We start from the raw sequence: 17,721 nt of genomic DNA, 5'->3' as shown, positions 1-17,721 counted from the left end.
TTTGACCAGCTTACAAAATAGTTGGTTCATAATACTCTTAAGAGCAACCAGTGCCCTATGGTGGGATCCAAGGGAAAAAAAAAAACAAACAAACAAACAAAAAAAACCACCCAGGCTTTGGTCTGTTTGCATACGCCTGCCTGATTGCTTCAGAAGGGCACTCGGCAATGAGGACAGCTGCCTCTCAAATCACAAAACTCAGCTTTCAGTAAGAAAATATCAAAAGTGATGCAAGCACAGGGAGGCAGCAAAGGCACAATGCCTGCAGGGTTATCCACGGGTGACTGTGACAGCCTGCAGAGGACAGCTAGCTCAATTTGCTTCCATACTGTGAAGAGGGCATGGGCCTTTGAATCACCATTCCCCCTCCTCCAAGAATCTGTTTGAATCAAATCACCGTTCTGGAACAAACCAAACTAGCTTGTATGCAGTGTGAGGCAGCGGAGTAAGACCCCAGAAACAAACCAATGCGAGTTTAACAACAGGTTAGACCAGCACAGGTAAAGGATTTTAAGATGCACAAGTGTTAAACTCATTATTTCCTATTGAGAAACCCATGGCATATACTCTGTTCAAACAATTACACCATGTTAACAACAAAACCACCCTCACAGTTAATACTGTATGTATATAAATAAAGGATTTTTAATTTTAAAAAAAGAAAAAAGATGGTGACTTAATAACCCACAACAAACCATCCCTTTCCCCAAGCCAAAGCTGATTTTATTTGCCTTTCTTCATTTTTGCAGTCTTTTCTTTCCGCTTCTTCACATGCTTTGGGATTTTGGTTTTTCTCTTCTCTCTTTGGGCTTCTTTAACCATCTTTTTCCTTTCCTATAAAGAACCAAACACCATTCATTTAAAGCCAGAAGGACACTTCTGGCTTTGAGCAGGTCAATCAAGTGTTACATTAACAAGAAAATTAACACACCACATAAACATAAGGTTATCAATAGGAAGAAATAAAAGAGAAAAAAAAAAATCAACAGGAATGGTGAGGGGAAAGGAAAAAGGAAGTAAAGGTTGGGAGTGGAGCTAAGAGCTGCACACTGGTAATGACAAGGCAAAATTCAAACTAGTTAAAACCTGAGTTTCACGCAACCTTTGAAGAAAGGGAACAAGAAGCACTCTTAACTCATGCTATTTACACCTAAGATTACAACAGGATGCCTGATCTAGGTTTTCTGCTACCCACAGGGCTACTACAGTATGTGTTTCCATATGTCATGCGTACTGATCCTGTAACTGCTGGTAACTCAGAGCAAGCTGATCATCATCAGGATTGGCAAGAAAAGGTGCCATGCTACTGCAATACACTGTAATTTGTGTCAGCCAGTGAAGAAACTACACTCGACTGGAAAACACAAAGTCAGCATAATGGGGTGGAGGGTGGAAGTAATTGCTGCTAATCAGTTGTTCAACCTACAGCTGAACACATAGGGTTACCAAAAACCTCATCTCACAAAAAGTCCAAATGAAAACCTATCCACATCTGAAAGGCAGCAGCTCTAGATTGGTGGAAAGTGTCTAGTAGAACACTGCATTTTTATTTGACAGATATGGAGTGTATTATCTTACCTTTTCTAGGAAGAAAAACCTAACAAGGAAACCACCAAATCTTGAACCCCTTAAGCCCAGCAAGTTTCATCCTTCTTTTGCACAGCACCTACAAGGCTGCCAAAAGGCTCTTACCCATGGGTGATACTCTGCAGAAGAGCCTCACCAAAACAGAGCATACTTGTTCTGAAGTTTGGAAAACGAAACGTTAAAAAAAACCCCAAACCATAATCCCTTTGCGTGACTGTGTTACATCCCTTGCCCACAGCAAAGCTAGCCAGTCTGTACTAATGGTACTGCAAAAGCCACTGTGGTACAAACATTGTCACCAAGTCTCCAGTTCTATAGATCAAGTGGTCTCAGATCCCTGGGCAAAAGCAGGTTAATCAGGGACCACGACCACAAATGTGAACACCAAAGCCTGCAAGAGTAGCCAGAGGCACTGAAGAGCTGCGCAGGCTTCACTAAATTCTGCTCTGCGCAGCCTTAGAATTCCCTGCAGAGATCTCTCTTCTAGCTTTGTCTAGGCTACAGAGAGCTATGTTACATGTTCCTCTACGTAAAAACACCATTAATAAAGCATCCATAATGAAATTCAATTTCTCTGCTCTCATTCTCCACAACAGGAAAAGTCCAGAGCTTGTTTCAGACAAGCAGCAGCAAGACCCACTCAGAACTAAGTTTGGATTTTTTCCTGTCAGACAGGCAGAAGTGGGAAAAATAAATGATTCCTTGCCAGCCAACCTTTTTGTCCATGCTCACTTCAGCAGGTTTATCTTTGGGATGTACAGATTCTTTACAGCCCAAATCAGAGTACTCTGAGCTGCCATCATCATCAGAGTCCGTTTCTGACTCGTCTGCTTTCTTTTCAAGAAGTGCAGGAATCTGCAAGATATATCAAGAGAGAATTGTATCAAACCAAAACAAAGAAGCCTAATGACAATATACACACACACATATATACATATATATATATAAAAAAAGCAAAACAGAATCTGCTGCAAAGAAACCCTTGAGCAAGCTTATGCCATCTCCTTTACTACAGCCATCAGTGAGTCTCAAGAAAAAGAATGAAAAGTAGGTTAATCCAAACTAAGAACAAGGAATCTAGAATGTACAACACAGAATCTTTTAGGTCAGGGCTCACAAAACAGCTGTATTGGCACTCCCAAACTTATTTCCATAAGTTAAACAGTGATTTGCTAACATATGTGGAAGCCAATTTTTAATTATACTTGGATCACACCCAAATCTACCTTGGGGGCACAGCATGTAGGCTTTATTGCGAACACAAATATCTACACTGGGAAACTCACTTATTCTTAAACAAGCCTGGAGACTGCGCCACAGCCTGATCCCATCCATGTTTATATTTCCATTTTAAAACAAAGTCCACACCACTACTAGATAACATTTACAAAAGAAGGAGGGGGAATCCACATAGGGCTTCTGCCTTGAATTATACTGCTACAGATTGATCTGTACCCAACTTCTTATCCAACATACGTTACAGAAGTGTCACTGTCAAGTACTTCAAATATAGTAAAAACATAATATCTTATGCCTTATACTGCAGGGATGTTCTTTACACAATCATTACAGCAAAGCTACCCTGAACGTATCAAAACTTGTAGTCATGCTACAATTTAAATCAATTACATTTTCCATAATTGGAAAATGTCTTCCCTCTGTTCCACCTTAACTTTAGAGATTATGGCCATAGCAAGGATTATCATTTCATTCTCAAGCAAACCAGCATCAGCCACAGTGCAGGGAAACAATTCATGTGGTGTGCAGACACACTGTCATGCCAGACCCATCCTGGACATAAACAGTCACTCTGCAGACAAGAGGCTTCTTTCACGGTGTCAGCTGCAAGATGAGGCATTCCGAGTACTCCTTATAAGCACTTTTCTGAAAATGGCTAAAATGAAGGATTTCAAAAAGACCCTCTCACCTTCTGAACACCAGACAAATCCTTCTTCAGTCCTGTCACAGTCTGGTAGAGAATCTACACCCAGGGAGAGAGAAAGAAAATTACGTTATCAAAAAGATTCTTGATAGTTTTCTCTGGGCATGAAGATTTCTCTCAAAAAAAACAAACCACACCTCAAAACCAACAACAACAACAAAAAACAGGAAAAAACCCACAATGTTAGCATTAGTACTAACCAGACGATTTTAAAGTATGACACTAGATTCAGTACTCCACGCCTTGGTAACAAGGCTTCTGTTTTTGTTTGTTGCTATCAGTTTCCAGTAAGAAGAATTCATATGCCCTCCCTCTTTTTTGCAGTGCCTCAGCATGTCTCCTCACATTATCTTGCTGAACATTCAATGCCATATCCTCTTCTTTCAATTTCATCATTATATCCACATCTCTCTCGTAGTTTTTAACTTCAGTCAAAGTTCGAGGTATGTAAGCCTTCTTAAACACCTAGCAGAGTGAAAGGAAACACAGACTTACTAATTTACATATAGTTTCATGATGTTCTTCCTAATTATGCATCCTTGAGAGAATAATCATGAAGGATTTCATGGCTCAGAAACTAAAAATGAACATGGCAGTCATCCACTACCATTTGAACTGCAGCACATCATTTTTTTTGCAGAAGCAGACTTAACAGACAACCTACACATTATTGGTAAATCATGACTCCTAAGGCTCCTTCCTTGGCATGACTACCACCAGGCTACTTACAAACTTCTCCAATCCTTCCAACCTCCTCTTAACCTATTTGAGTCCTAAGGTTTTGTATTTTAAGGATTTTCTCTAATGTTTTTATTGTAATGTTTACGATGCCTTCAGGAAGCCACTCCATTAAAATGCACTGTTAGAACTTAATCTCTTTATATAATAATACCTGCTTCAACCTACAGTCCAACTCAAAAAAGGTTCCTGCAGCAGTATAGTACAATAAAACCTAACTGCAGTATCAACACATACCTAAAATTTGTCATGCAGTCTTTTTGAAACAGTCCTGCAGCAAACTTAAGTCACTACCAGATCAGAAAGGAGTCTTTTGCTTCTCTTTTTCATGGTATCAGTGCAATCCCACTAAAAATTCAGTACACTTTATGATCATAACTGCTAGACTAAGTGCTGTGCAAAGAGCAGAGGCCCCCACCTCCATATATTTTTCCCTTAATCAGCTCTACTCTTTTGTGAGGGAAGTGACACAAACTAGCCATGGTCATATGAGAAGTCTAAGAGAAATAAACTGAACTTAGATGCTACTAAACCATCTCTCTTACAGGTCAGTACCTTTATGTAAGCAAAGGAATAATTGGTTTGCAAAAGATATGCTTGCAACAAAACACTAGCATCTGACCCTATAGTTCAGAAGTTATATGCTGAGGATATCTTAGGGAACAAAAGAAAACAAATCTTTCCTTGGCCAAGCTTGAGCCAGAAGCAGTTAGTAAAACCTGCAGAGCTCCACGAGAAAAAGAAAAGTCTTTGATAAATCAAGTAGTACTGACTCCAAAGATAAACACCACATGAACCAGTACAAATAGGTTCTCACCGATACAAATTCTGCTCAGCACTGAGTTGTTTTTTTGGTTTTGGGGTTTTTTTTGTTTTTTTTTTTTTTTTTAAGCTCTTCTGGAACAGATAGATAAGACTAAGACAGAAATTGTTTAATCTTTACAATCAAGCCTTTCCAGAATGTTAGCAGTTTTCTGTAATGGACTTGAAATGGCTTGACTGAATATAAAAGCAAGGGAGAGAAACAGTACATGGAAGAACTGAATTCGACTGGGACTGGAGCTAGATAGGCAATTTAGTCAATGCACATATCCAAATATCCTGCTTCTGTATCACTGGTTCAAAAACACTAGCATAATCAGATGTCTCCATTCAGTTTTTTTGTTAACTGAACCTGAACTGGAAGATACATAAAGGGACCTAGCCACAAGCAAACCTACTGGTTTAGGAGATGGAGGATTTGCCTAACACCTTATCACTGTCAGCTTTTACACATGGCATCCCTTAATACTTCACATCTCAACTAGTTCAAGACATCTCAGTATCACAAACAATGTTTTGCTTATCAACTGTACATTCTGCCAAATAAAACAGAACATTTTTCGTTGTTTAGAAGAGGCAAGGTTAATATTAATTTCACAGCAGGAACAAAAATCCTCACTTACTTCCTCATCCACTTTATCTTGACTGGATCTTTCCTCCTCTGTTCTTTTCGATGCTATTTCCATTGCCTAAAGAAACATAAAACAATACAAAGTTATCACTCTTTAGAATCACATCACTTAATCCAACTAACCATTCCCATCTGTGTTTCTCTCTGTGCTCCACGCTGTCACTCACAAATGCTCCAGCTTTCCCTATGGCAATGCCTTGAGCGACACCTAATGGTAACCAACATTTCTGCAAAGCACACTTAGAACTGCAGATCTGCTTTATTAATAGAGGGAAAACATGCCTGCTGCTCCTCCCAGACCAAATTATGGCAGGCCCAGCACTACAGGACATAACAGTGCAAGGAGAATACAGTGAGCAGTGCTCAGTCCTGGAACTTGGCTCTTCTCGTGCACAGTGAGCAAGCCAGAGGAGTACAAATAAGGGGAACCACGTAGCACAGCTCTGTCTCATTCAACCTCCAATATGACAGAAAGTACACAACATTTGGAAATCCCCATGCTATACTGGTATTTGGACTACACTCACGTGGTCTTGGCCAGGAATGACATATCAAATCTCCACTCTGAGCATCACATATGTGGCCCTCATTTCTCTTGCATTAACTTTAAAAAGCTTCCCCCCCCCCCCCCTTTTTAAAGAAACATCTGACTGGAAGTAGAGGACTGGCAGCTAGAAATTAAATACATGGGTGCTGCTAGCAGCACTGAGTAAGTTTATCCTCCTAGAATCAATGTGTTCTGCCAGATGCTATATTTGGCTAGCAAGACCGTGTACCTCAGAGTAACACTGCCCCGAGTCATTCCCATCCTCCCTCAGCCCACCCTGCTCAAATCTGCATTATTAACCCCATTCTATATATAAGCATGGTTATATTTCTGCAGAGCTTCTCCTTGACAAAAAGAAAGAACTAACTTAAAGCACCCTGGTTTTAGTAGCACCCAAACCAGATATTTGAGTTCTCATGAGTAGACTTTTTGAGAAAACATAGAACGAAAGCGTTGTCATCCTATAATGGTATAAATGGAAAAGACCTGTATGCATTTTTGAAGCACTAGCATAACAATGTCATGTAGCAGCTTCCTTCAATAGCAGGATGTAGAGTAAATGAGATGAAGGAGCTTGAAATAGATCTGATTTTATTGTCCAAGTCTTCCTACATAAGCAACAAGGCCATGAGGTCTTACCTTAGACAGATAGTCATCAATGTTCTCACTTGTGATAGAAGGATCAGTAATAAACTCAAACAGCTCCCTCACAGTCATCACTGCAACACTGTGCTTCTGGAAAAAGTCTACCGGGAAACAAAGGCAGAGACAAAAACCATAAGTAATTACATGTAATGTATGCAGCTGTGACATTAAAGTGACAGTCACAGCAAGCCAATGACTCTGATGACTTGGGAAAGTCTCAGCAGCATGTACTGCATCATACTGGGTTTAGTTATCAGATGATTCTTGGCCATCTGAAATAAAACTCTTCATCTTCCAGATGCAACAAATACTGGAAGGCAAATAACTGGATAAGCTTAAAAGTCAAATCAATTTCAGCAGGAGCCAGACTTAATGGAGTAGGGGCTAAGTAGTAAACAATTTAAGACAGGTGTAGTATTTGCAATGACTAAGATGAAAAATGTATTTCAAAGAATAAGGAATGGAGACCTCAAACTTTTGCCAAAGAGAAACAGAAGTATCCACTGAAACACAGTACAGCCTAATTATGATCCACCTGAAAGGGAAGACACATTAACATATTAGAATTTTTCTCAATACTACACTCAGAATTGGTTTCTTGAGTCAAGTACAAAAAACTTCAGAGGCTGTACTTCTATACTGAAAAACAGCAGTGAAAGACACTGAGGACTGCTTAATAAGTGCTTCCTACTAAAGTTCTCAGAAGATCTCTCACCATGAGAAATTAATCACAGAAAGACCAAAAAAATTTAGTTAGGAGGCAGCTCTCTGTGTCCATGGAACTACAAGTCTTTGCAATGATCACAGTTAAGGCAGAGCATAAAGCAAGGTGTTTCTCAGAGTCTCTGTAGGAGGACTACACAGAGAAAGTTGCAGTGACAGAAAACAAGCAAACAAAACAGACCAAAACCACTGCAACTCACTGAAGCACTGAGGCTCTAGGCAGAGCAAGCCAAAAGACATGAAAAAAGAGCAAGGGTGCAAGTATCTGAGCCAGAAGAGAGTTATTAGAAATCCATGAACAGAAAAGGAATACAGAAAAACTACCATACTGGGTATCAACAAACACATAACATCAAAATGCACACAGTTCTTTTTCCATATACTTTCAAGAGTCTCTGTACAATTAGAAAAAAGTCAATCTGAGAAGAAAGAGGGGACAAAAGCAGCCTGCAGTGACAGATTTCTTGTCCTCAGGGAGAAATACACCCTACCAGGAGGTGTGCATCCGTTACACAACATGCATACTCACACATGAAGACCAAATTTTCCAGAGAAAAATACCATAAAGATACCTTGTTTATCAAAATACTATGACAAGTGATAACATCTCTAATAAATTACTCTCTGTCTCGATCCTCTCAGCTGACCTGGACAAGTAAGTGCAGGGAACTTAATAACACATGCTTAACTTCTTGCCAGCTGAGGAATTCCAGATGTGGATTCCACCCACAGAAGGAATCACATCAGTATGTCTGCGCAGTCCCTTAAGCAAGGGAAGTTAAGACTGTGGTGGGTGCTGCCACAGACTGGGACTGATCTCTAATCAGTCTGGGACTGATCTCAGATCTATTGTAAATCTGAGATTCAGCCAGGTGACTCATTTCGGTCAGATGATTTCTAACAAAATAGGCTACACTCTTCTGAACTCGGCACAGTACACTGCTCCCTGAGGAAGCCATGAGAACCTAGGAGAGGGAGCATTTTAACAGAAGTTTGACAGCTTCTACAGTCAGTTATACCTGAAAGAACATAGATGAACACAGTTCACCCTCCTAAATAAACCAGCTATCAGAACAAGAGTTGAAGTGCAGCCCACTCACCATTAACGTTGGCACAATCTTTTCGCAGGAACTCCAGTGCATGTGGGTGGTCGTGCTCCACTGCCTGAGACACATCAATGATGTACACGTCTCCACTGTGGTACCTGCAAACAAGCACAGAGAGCTGCACTAACTCCACCGCTGTTATATGGGAGATTATTGAGGGGCAGGGAACAAAGTGTGCTTCAAACTTAAGAACCAGCAAACAATCATACATGGCATCCATGTGTAAAATACTTCTCTAGCATACACCTCGCGTATTAGGGCCAGAGTGGCTTTTTTGTGTCAATCCTTTCCCTCTTCTACACAAGCTCTATTATTAAACTTTAAAGAAATAGTCTTCTTGTGAACACAAAACGCAGTGTTATGGGTGGGGGGAGAAAAAGAAACAAAAAAGATACCATACTAATTTTTTCTCTAGTTGAGTTTTTGTTTGTTTGTGAGGGGTTTTTGTTTGGGGTTTTTTTTTGTGGTATTTTTCCTTTGTTTTTTTGTTCTTTTTTTAAAAAAAAAAAAAACAAAACAGAGAAAGCTCAGATCTGGGTTAAAAGCTACATAATTAATAACATAAGTTACAAAGCCCAGTCATGAAAAGGACCCCACCCTCCCTTAAAGGTAGGTTAGTACTCTCACATAGAGGTTGCCAATGCATACATTTTAGATGTCACAATTCAGAGCAAAGTTTAGAAACATACAGCATATTAAATTCACTGAGATCTGCGTGAACAAGTCTGGCATCTTGGTACATTCTTCTCATGTACTGGATGATTTGCAGGTACAGCTCCCGGACTTTGGAGTCAGATAACTGAGCATTCTTCAGCAGAGGAGCAGGCCTTGAAATTACAACACAAATAACAGAAAGTGAATACTTTTTCCTTCTTCACACCAGCTGCAAATGCTTTAACTGCTGTACCTGATCCTTCCACTCACTAAGTGTGTCAAGCAAGTTAGCATGAGCAGTTAAGTGCACAGAGCCAGCATGAAGGGCAGCAAAGCTTGGTATATGCTTGCCAAAGATACTGGAGCTCTGTTTACAACATGAGCTAATGTGGACCATGCTACATTAATGTTTGTACTACAAAACAATGAGCTACATTCACGTATGATTAGCAAGCCTTTCCAGCCTTAATCTCTCTGGTTAAGCCACTTTATGGATTCATTTGCACACAACTGAGGCTTCAGAACTGTGCAGATTGTCTGCAGCAGTAGCTGGCAAATATCTCAGTATTCTACAGATCACGTGCACATGTAAGAGTAACATGTTAATTTTACAGGCCTAAAGCAATAGTAGGTAAACTCAGAGGGTTTGTTTTTAATAAAATGTTGTGGAAGGCTACTAATAAAAAAAAAATACTGATTTTCTAAGGATACTTACCTATCACCTTTACCAATAAAGCCCATGACAAGCACATGGCTTCTCAGCATAATCGGCTCTGGACAAGGTATCTGGGCAGTATTCAACCTGTAACACAGGAGCAAAGCCACAAAAAAATAAAACCAAACTCTACTATTTGCATTGCACTAGTGCCTATAGGAGCTCTGTTGCTTTAAACATAACACACAGTAAGAGCTCCTCTACTCAGGAAGCTCTCACTTCTGAAGAACAACTAGGAAATGAATACAAAAAGCCACAACCATTCTGGCTCTGACCCTTCTCTAAGCATTCCTGTGTCGGACAAGGAATCCTTACACAGTTCAGGTTAATCCTAGATTAACCTATATCACACAGTGTGCTGTTACAGCAGCTATTTCTAGCTTTTCCTCACTTTTCAGTCATGTCAGACAGAGCATTCAGACATTGAAGAGCATGAACAGCAAGACAAAGGAGTATCTTTATTCCTCCCTCCCCTCACTTTTCTCTCCCACAGGGAAGCTTAAGACACTTTCCTGAATACTCCCAAGACCCTAAAAGGTAGTGATAGCCAGTCTGGCAATAGGAGAGTACCTCCTATAAACTTAAAGTTTCAGTTACCTTTGCATGCTGAAATAAAAACTGGAAGAATCACCTTATTAAATTCCTCATTTCTTTTTCAGCCCATGTCTTCACCATTTTTCTTGGGTTGCCTTTGCAATATCCATGACGAAATCTTTAAATAAAGAAATAAAACACAACATGGACTCTTAGCCAATTAATGCAGTATTAGCACCGGTGATTTTACCAACTTTCAAACAACACCTCTTCGCCAGTAAAACCAGGCAGAAGTCAAACTCACCTGAATTCACCACTCACGTACTTATCCCGATCTTTAAACATCAGAATAGAGGTTTTGTAAATCTTTATTGCTCTGTTCTCTCCGTTCGCAGTACTGGCATGATATACATTAGCCTATCAGATTATGAAGGGAAGAAATAATATTAAAGAAAAACTCTTTAAACCAACATAACCTTCTCACTTCTCTTTCTGACACCTCGAAAAGATCTGATCTCACCCCAGCGCCTATGTGGCACCCAGCTGAGTGCGACTGCACACAAGGGCAGTTTCTTTTTCTACCAGAGGCAGCTTACGGGAAGTACCTAAGACTGGGTAGATGCATGACAATGCATATAGGACAAAAACAACAATGCACAAGAAAACTCCACCTCATCCACATTTTGGAGACTGAAGCAAGCCCTTGTGTGAAGGGTTAATTTGAGTCTGTGCACTATTTAGGCCCTAAAGCATGGCCCAAATATCTCACATTGACACCTCTACACAGGGTGGAAGTATGCCTTTAATCAGCATCCAAAGACTTGGAAGAAAGCCAGGTCAGCCTACAGACTAGGCATTCTAAAACTGAATTATTAATTTACTTGGAAATTTGTGGTCTGGTTTCAATTATCTGCAATATTACTTGATAATAACAGCACACAAACATGCTAGTTTTGTAAAAGCAATGAAGGTTTCGTACTATTTTAAACATAATTCAGTTACACCATTTAGATATTCCTATGTCTGCCGACATGTGGAGCTGGTCTGATCTGCATGCAAGAGTCTCACATGAAGAAAGAATTACCTGGGTTTGTATGTTTTTCAGGCACTGTTTAATATTGCGGGTACACATACCCTTTCCAAAAATTTTAGTTGTAACATACAATTAACAAGATCCACAAATTTTAGATAACATTTAAGTATTCTGAGAAATCTTTCATACTTGGGGAAACTTGTTTCCTTTAACATAAACTGTGTTTTACCTTAAGATAACTTCCTACCAATCAAGCAACACAAAAAAAAAAAAGTAGTACTAAACCTAAATATTTAAATACATCTTCTGAGCACCACAAGCTTCTGCCTAGCTTGCTGAGAAAAAGACTATCATTGCATTTGTAATAAAACTTACTTCCTTCCCTGTGCTGATGCAGCCATTAATTTCTGATATGACACCTCTAGTTAGCATCTTGAACAGAATCATTCGGGTCCTTGGATCCAACACCTCAAATTTAACACAGAAAAGTCAGCACAATTGCTCTCTTTGAAGAGGACAAAACCTACTAATACAGTCCATTCTTAGTACCATATTAAAGGACCCACGGCATCAGACTGTTCTTAAGGATCAAATGATAATCCAAACAGCAGCCACTCAGAATTTTGTCGTGATTCTAGAACGATACTTCACGTTTTCTTTCAAGATTTTTTTTTTTTTTAAGCTAAGCATATGTCCTTGAGCTAGCTCTAGAAGAGACATAAGAGAATGAGTTCCCACACACAGTTGCATTAAATGTGTTAAAGTAAGGTTTCTCTTAAGATATAGCTATCATAACTGAAATAGAGCAGCTGTGTGGCCCTGGGCCAGTAATAGTTCAGTCTTGCTAAAGAAGAGAAAAGGAAAAAAGCAAACCCAGCCTTTTTTTATTGTTCTTTGGAATTTAATAAAAGCTTAAGATGGAATTCTGCATTGCATATGTGATCAAATCACAATGCTAAGCACAAAAATGAGTTCCAAAATGTTTATGGTAGCAAGTACAACCTGCGTACAAGAAAGAAACATAAAGAAACAACAGGTCTCTTCAGGATAACAAGAGAAACAGAATTCGAAGGCAAAACTCTGTTCCTACAGTATCCATTTTATCATTGATTCCAAAATTCCCCATTATTCATTCTGGTCAAAAGAGAAATTTGATGCATTAAGGACTTACCTGTTCTACTGTTGCTCTGTCTGACTTATCTTTGACTCGGTACCTAGCAGAAGTGAAAATAAAATTATACAATCCCACACATGGACTCAGTGCTTTGATAGAGTTAAAACATGACATTCTGTATCAAAGAGAACAGCCTCAAGAAGTAAAGCTTTCAGTTTACACAAAAGCAAAGGTTTCTCCTGCAAGGGGCGGGGGGGGAACAACAAAAACAACAACAACAAAAAAAACCCATAAACATCAGTGCCCTTCACTTTTACAGGTATCTTCTTGCCTCCACTGAATTGTGCTCACTCAGGAGAAAACAGTATCTGTCTTAACAATGTAGAGCTACAGGCTGCAGGCTTCAAAAAAAAATTTTTAAAAAGGTACTTTCCTCACAAATCATGAGGTAGAACCTTCAAAAGGCTTCCAGTATTTTTTCCCAAATGCTAGCCCAAATGCTTAAGGACCTCTGTTTAGAAAATGAGTATCAGAGATAAACTAGTCTTTTGCTAGTGGAATGACAACCATCGGTTCTGTCTTACTACACCAATACAATCAGATGTGCTACCAGCAGCAGTGACAGAAGCATCAAAACTTTGCAATGATTTAAGTAACTGATCTGGAAACCAAAAAGTCTAAGACCAGAAAGCAAGCTGCATGCAGACTATTTACAAATTTTGGTTTCCTTAAATTTATTCAAAACTCAGGATCACACTAGGAATAAAGAACTACTTTTCTGGTTCAAATTATTACCAGGAGTAATACTTACAGGTCTGCCTCCTTCTGTCTAGACTTTTCTGTGACTCGGTTTATAACGGAGTCATCAAAATTCAGCTTATCTGAAAAACACATAAGAAGAAATGAAAAAAAAAAGAAAACAAAAATCAAAGAATTTTCCTATTTTTGGAATTACCCTTGCAATTCTGCTGCCAGCCGATATGCCACAACACAACATTCAAACACAGGCAGAGCTCTTCATAACAAGCCCAGAAGCTTAGCTACATACCAGAGTTAACCTAGTGCTCCACTCTGTCTACATTTCAAGGACTATAAGGGAACAACACGGATGACTGAGGCAGTCCCACAGACTTGGAGATGTAATGCCATCCAGAAGTAATACCTTTTGGATTACGTCTCACCATTAAATTTGTCCACCATTCTCTTATCACAATCGAATTTTTCACCATTTTTCTAAACAGAATAAGCAACAGACACCAGGATTCTCTCCTCATGACGCATTTAAAATGGTTGATTAATTGCTAAATGTATAAAAGCTGCTGTATTTGGCTACATATATCAGCACTACTCTTTTGAATGTTCATTTTAGAACCACTTTGTTATGAAGGAAAACACAACCTCCGTTTACTACCCTGTCAAAAGGCCCCAATCACAGCTACATCTAGCTCTAACAGGCTGAGCTGAACAGCCATTTCCATCACATGGCAAACATCAAACTACACTGGTTAGGACAGCAGCCTCTTCATTTATCACAGAAACTCTACCCCTGTGAGATAACTGTTGCATAACGTGCCATCCTAATAGTACAGGGGACTGCAGTCGTCTAGAAAATTTAGCTGTGGTAGCAGCTTTGAGAAGGACCAACAACATCACAACAGAGAGCTGACACCCTCCCTCCAGCCAAACAGCTTGCTCCTACAGAGAAGCTAGGGAAGAAATACTTTAACTTTATGTGGCCTGAAGAAGTCAACGGGAACAAAAAAAAAAAAAGAAAAAAAGCCAAAACAAAACAGCCCTGTGGTTCTGAAGGGGGAGAGGAAGAGGTATGACAGCTGGTTAACGGAGACTAAAGGCAACTTCAAGTATGCAAAAGCCATTTTTTAATCTGTCTGGCAATGGTTAACTGCCACTCCAGTGAGTTCTGTCTTAACGTAAGCAGAATTAGTCTGAGAAGATCACAAAGTGGTATCTGTTTTCATAAAAGATGACAATGTAATTATACTCACCTAAATTAATTTTATGCTCAAACTTCCTTAAAGCCTTGTCTGTAGGTGTAGACATTTTTGCTGAATAGCAACTAGGGGTCTGCCTATTTGCCTGAAACAAAGGATTTGTTAATATAAGTTGTCTTCTCTAGATAGCCCTTTGAAATACACACAACCTCATTGGAAAAGTCAGCTCAAATGTCTATGCCTAAAGCTATAAATAGAAAACCAGAAAGGGTGAGGAAATGGATATGGATTAACATCAGATTTTTCTTAATTCAAGTAAAGAAAATACAGGTGACATGAGTTAAAATTCCAAAAAGTGCCCCAACTCAGGGTTATTTTTAGTCTGGGAATTGAGCTGCAAGTCTCTCATATTAACACTTTTTCTATCCGTAAAAGGAAGGGAAATAGCAGACAGAAACAAGGAGAAAAATGAGAGAAAAAAGGAGAAGGCAATGAACCAAGAAAACTTTCCAAGATGCTATCTTTTCTTACAGGTAGTCTTCGCCAAACACAATTAATATCTGAACACAGTTTCACCAACACCAGACAGCATACACCTCTAACTAAAGGCCAAGAATAAATCACCCAGGACAAGTGCTGCAAGTCAGACATGATATGCTGTGATCAGCACCACTCAAATTTATCTCAACTATTCTGTTGTGTTGGTATCAATAAGAAAAAAGAGGTTTTGAACCTCCAGTGTCCAAGCTGAGGGGAAGAAGGACGCTAGTTCTCATCTCACGTGTGCTTTTCATTCTGCATAACACCGGAGTTTCTAAACCAACAGCATACAATCTAAATTAATCCACTTCTAGCACCTCCCTCCATCTCCTATACTTTCTTTTGTTGCCTTCACTACTAGTCCAAAACACAACCTGTTTCACCCTGGGTGTGACAAGCAGGTACGGTCTCAGAATGAAATAGAAAAGATGGGGTAGATGCTCAAAAACACAGGGGAAAAATACCAAAAAGTAAGCAACATCTGTAGAGATTGGGGTGGGCAAAGAAAGGTTGAGAAAGCTAAGGAACAGAAGGAAAACTGCAGGACAAAGACAATCCAGCAATAGAGACAAGGAAATCAAGAGGAGCTCTGGCTACAACGTATGTACACACATGGCATGGCAGAGGAACAGACTCAAAGGAAGGACATTCTCTTGAGGAAAAATTTCTGTTTGCATTTATGCTCAACATAATACCAACAAAGAACAAAGCCTCCAGGTTAGCCCCACTTGCTCTTGGGCACCCTTGATAGCCTTCAACATACCTGTGGATTGCATCCACCAGCAGTGTTGTGGCGCTTCATGAGTCTTCCCACCTCCTCATCCCAGTCCCAGTCTTCATCCTCCTCTTCATCATCGTTGTCATCATCACCATCTCCTTCCTCAGTGTTAACTTCTTCGTACATGCATGACTGGCAGTTCTCAGTGACCTCACCTTCTTTAACTGTTTCTGCGTCTTGCGTAAATTCACTTCAAACAAATACAGATGTTTATATAACTACAAATGATTGTTACGGTCATCAAAAATTCAATACATTTATCCCAACAAATGATTTCACAAGGTTAGCTCTCCATGAGATGTTTCTCACTTCACCCATCTTTAAGCAAGCATATATGAGAACATCACTGCCTTTGAAGGATGGACTACATGTAAATTATCTTTTTCACCACATCAGTGCTGCCTTCTAAACTTGTTCTGCAGTTACACATATTTGGATCCCTCTGACTCCAATCAGATGAACACACCAGATCAGGCCAGCTGGCTCCTTCACCAAAAATGAACCACTCTGCTGGCTGCCACAGCAGATTTCCACCTGACAAGGTATCACACAAAATCTCACTGGAGGCAGACAGCCAACCTGCTGATAACTCGGGGCACCAGCACAACCTACATGGAAAAAGTCAGACCTAAAAAAGAATTTGTGGGAGAAATGAACCCTTCTGACTTACTCATGTCTTAATGTCTGTAGTACGTCACATTTTTCTGCCACAACAAGTATATCCCAAAGCAGATTCTCTGCTGGCATTTGACATTCAACTAAATAAATAGTAAACTAGAAAGAAAATGGCTTGAATACACAACACAAGACCATTCCTTATTCACTCCCCACTAAATATAAAAATCTTTAGGCTTTCAGTCCAGCAGAAAACGTGCTTTAATTCCAAAACGAATCAAACTGATCTGCTGTCCTAGGAACCCCACTGTTCTCTTATGTGGTTTCACATATTCAGTTACAATCAAATAACACCAAGGTGAAATTGCCTCGACTACCCGGAGTCTGCAGGTGGGTCAAGCTATTTTAGTGGTGAAGCAGAAACCACAAATAATTGAAAAGAAAAGCCGACAGAGCGCAGGCAGCCTTTCCTCACATGCCCCGTTCTGTCTCGGGCAGCACAGCCGCCCGCCCCCGCAGCTCTCAGCCGGGCATCCCCTCGCCGGGCCTCCTTCCCCGCTGCCGGGCGGCCTGCAGGACTGCTCCCCTCCCCGCTCGTCGTTTTTTGCCGGCCGCGCCTGGGGACAGACGCACCCGAGCCACCCCCCGCACGGGCGGCTCCGACGGGGCCTGCGGGAACCGCTCGGGTACCGCGGCCAGCCCGCCCCCGCCCCAGGCCCGCCCGGCCTCGCCTCACGCCGGCGCGGGGCACCACGACAGGCCCGGCCCGGCCCCTCGCCGTCTCCTACCTGTCGGAGCACTCCGCATCGTCAAACTGCCCGGGCACGGCCTGGCTCATCGCCACCGCCCGGTAATCCATGGCGGCGGCGGGAGGCAGCCGGCGGCGCGCGGGGCTGCCCTCTACGGCGCCGGCAGAGGGACCAAAAGCGTCGAGGGCGAGCGCGGCCCTACCACGAAGGCGGGCGGGGCGGGACGCGCCTCCGCCGCCGCTCCCGCCCCCTTCTCAGGTTCCGGCGCGGGGATTGGCTGCGGACGCCTGACGTCA

At 40.9% G+C, this 17,721-nt stretch overlaps 1 protein-coding gene across 1 annotated transcript; it reads right to left on the bottom strand.

The window, feature by feature from the left end:
- Positions 1-604: 604 nt before the first annotated feature.
- Positions 605-17,650, bottom strand: RIOK1 (RIO kinase 1). The gene is made up of 17 exons (XM_072853255.1): positions 17,465-17,650; positions 16,047-16,251; positions 14,798-14,888; positions 13,603-13,672; positions 12,849-12,891; positions 12,053-12,145; positions 10,949-11,061; positions 10,742-10,822; positions 10,111-10,197; positions 9,431-9,568; positions 8,736-8,839; positions 6,907-7,013; positions 5,713-5,778; positions 3,875-3,994; positions 3,515-3,568; positions 2,302-2,442; positions 605-834 (listed from the first exon to the last, which is right to left on the bottom strand). Exons 1-17 carry the CDS (start codon positions 17,533-17,535, stop codon positions 724-726), a joined length of 1,695 nt encoding a protein of 564 aa, XP_072709356.1. The 5' UTR covers positions 17,536-17,650; the 3' UTR covers positions 605-723.
- Between the last annotated feature and the right edge of the window lie 71 nt (positions 17,651-17,721).

The sequence above is a fragment of the Ciconia boyciana genome, chromosome 2, assembly GCF_034638445.1.
Source record: "Ciconia boyciana chromosome 2, ASM3463844v1, whole genome shotgun sequence".
Taxonomy (NCBI): Eukaryota; Metazoa; Chordata; class Aves; order Ciconiiformes; family Ciconiidae; genus Ciconia; species Ciconia boyciana.
The sequence above is the reverse complement of the archived record's forward strand: the minus strand, read 5'-3'. Positions and strand labels throughout refer to the sequence as shown.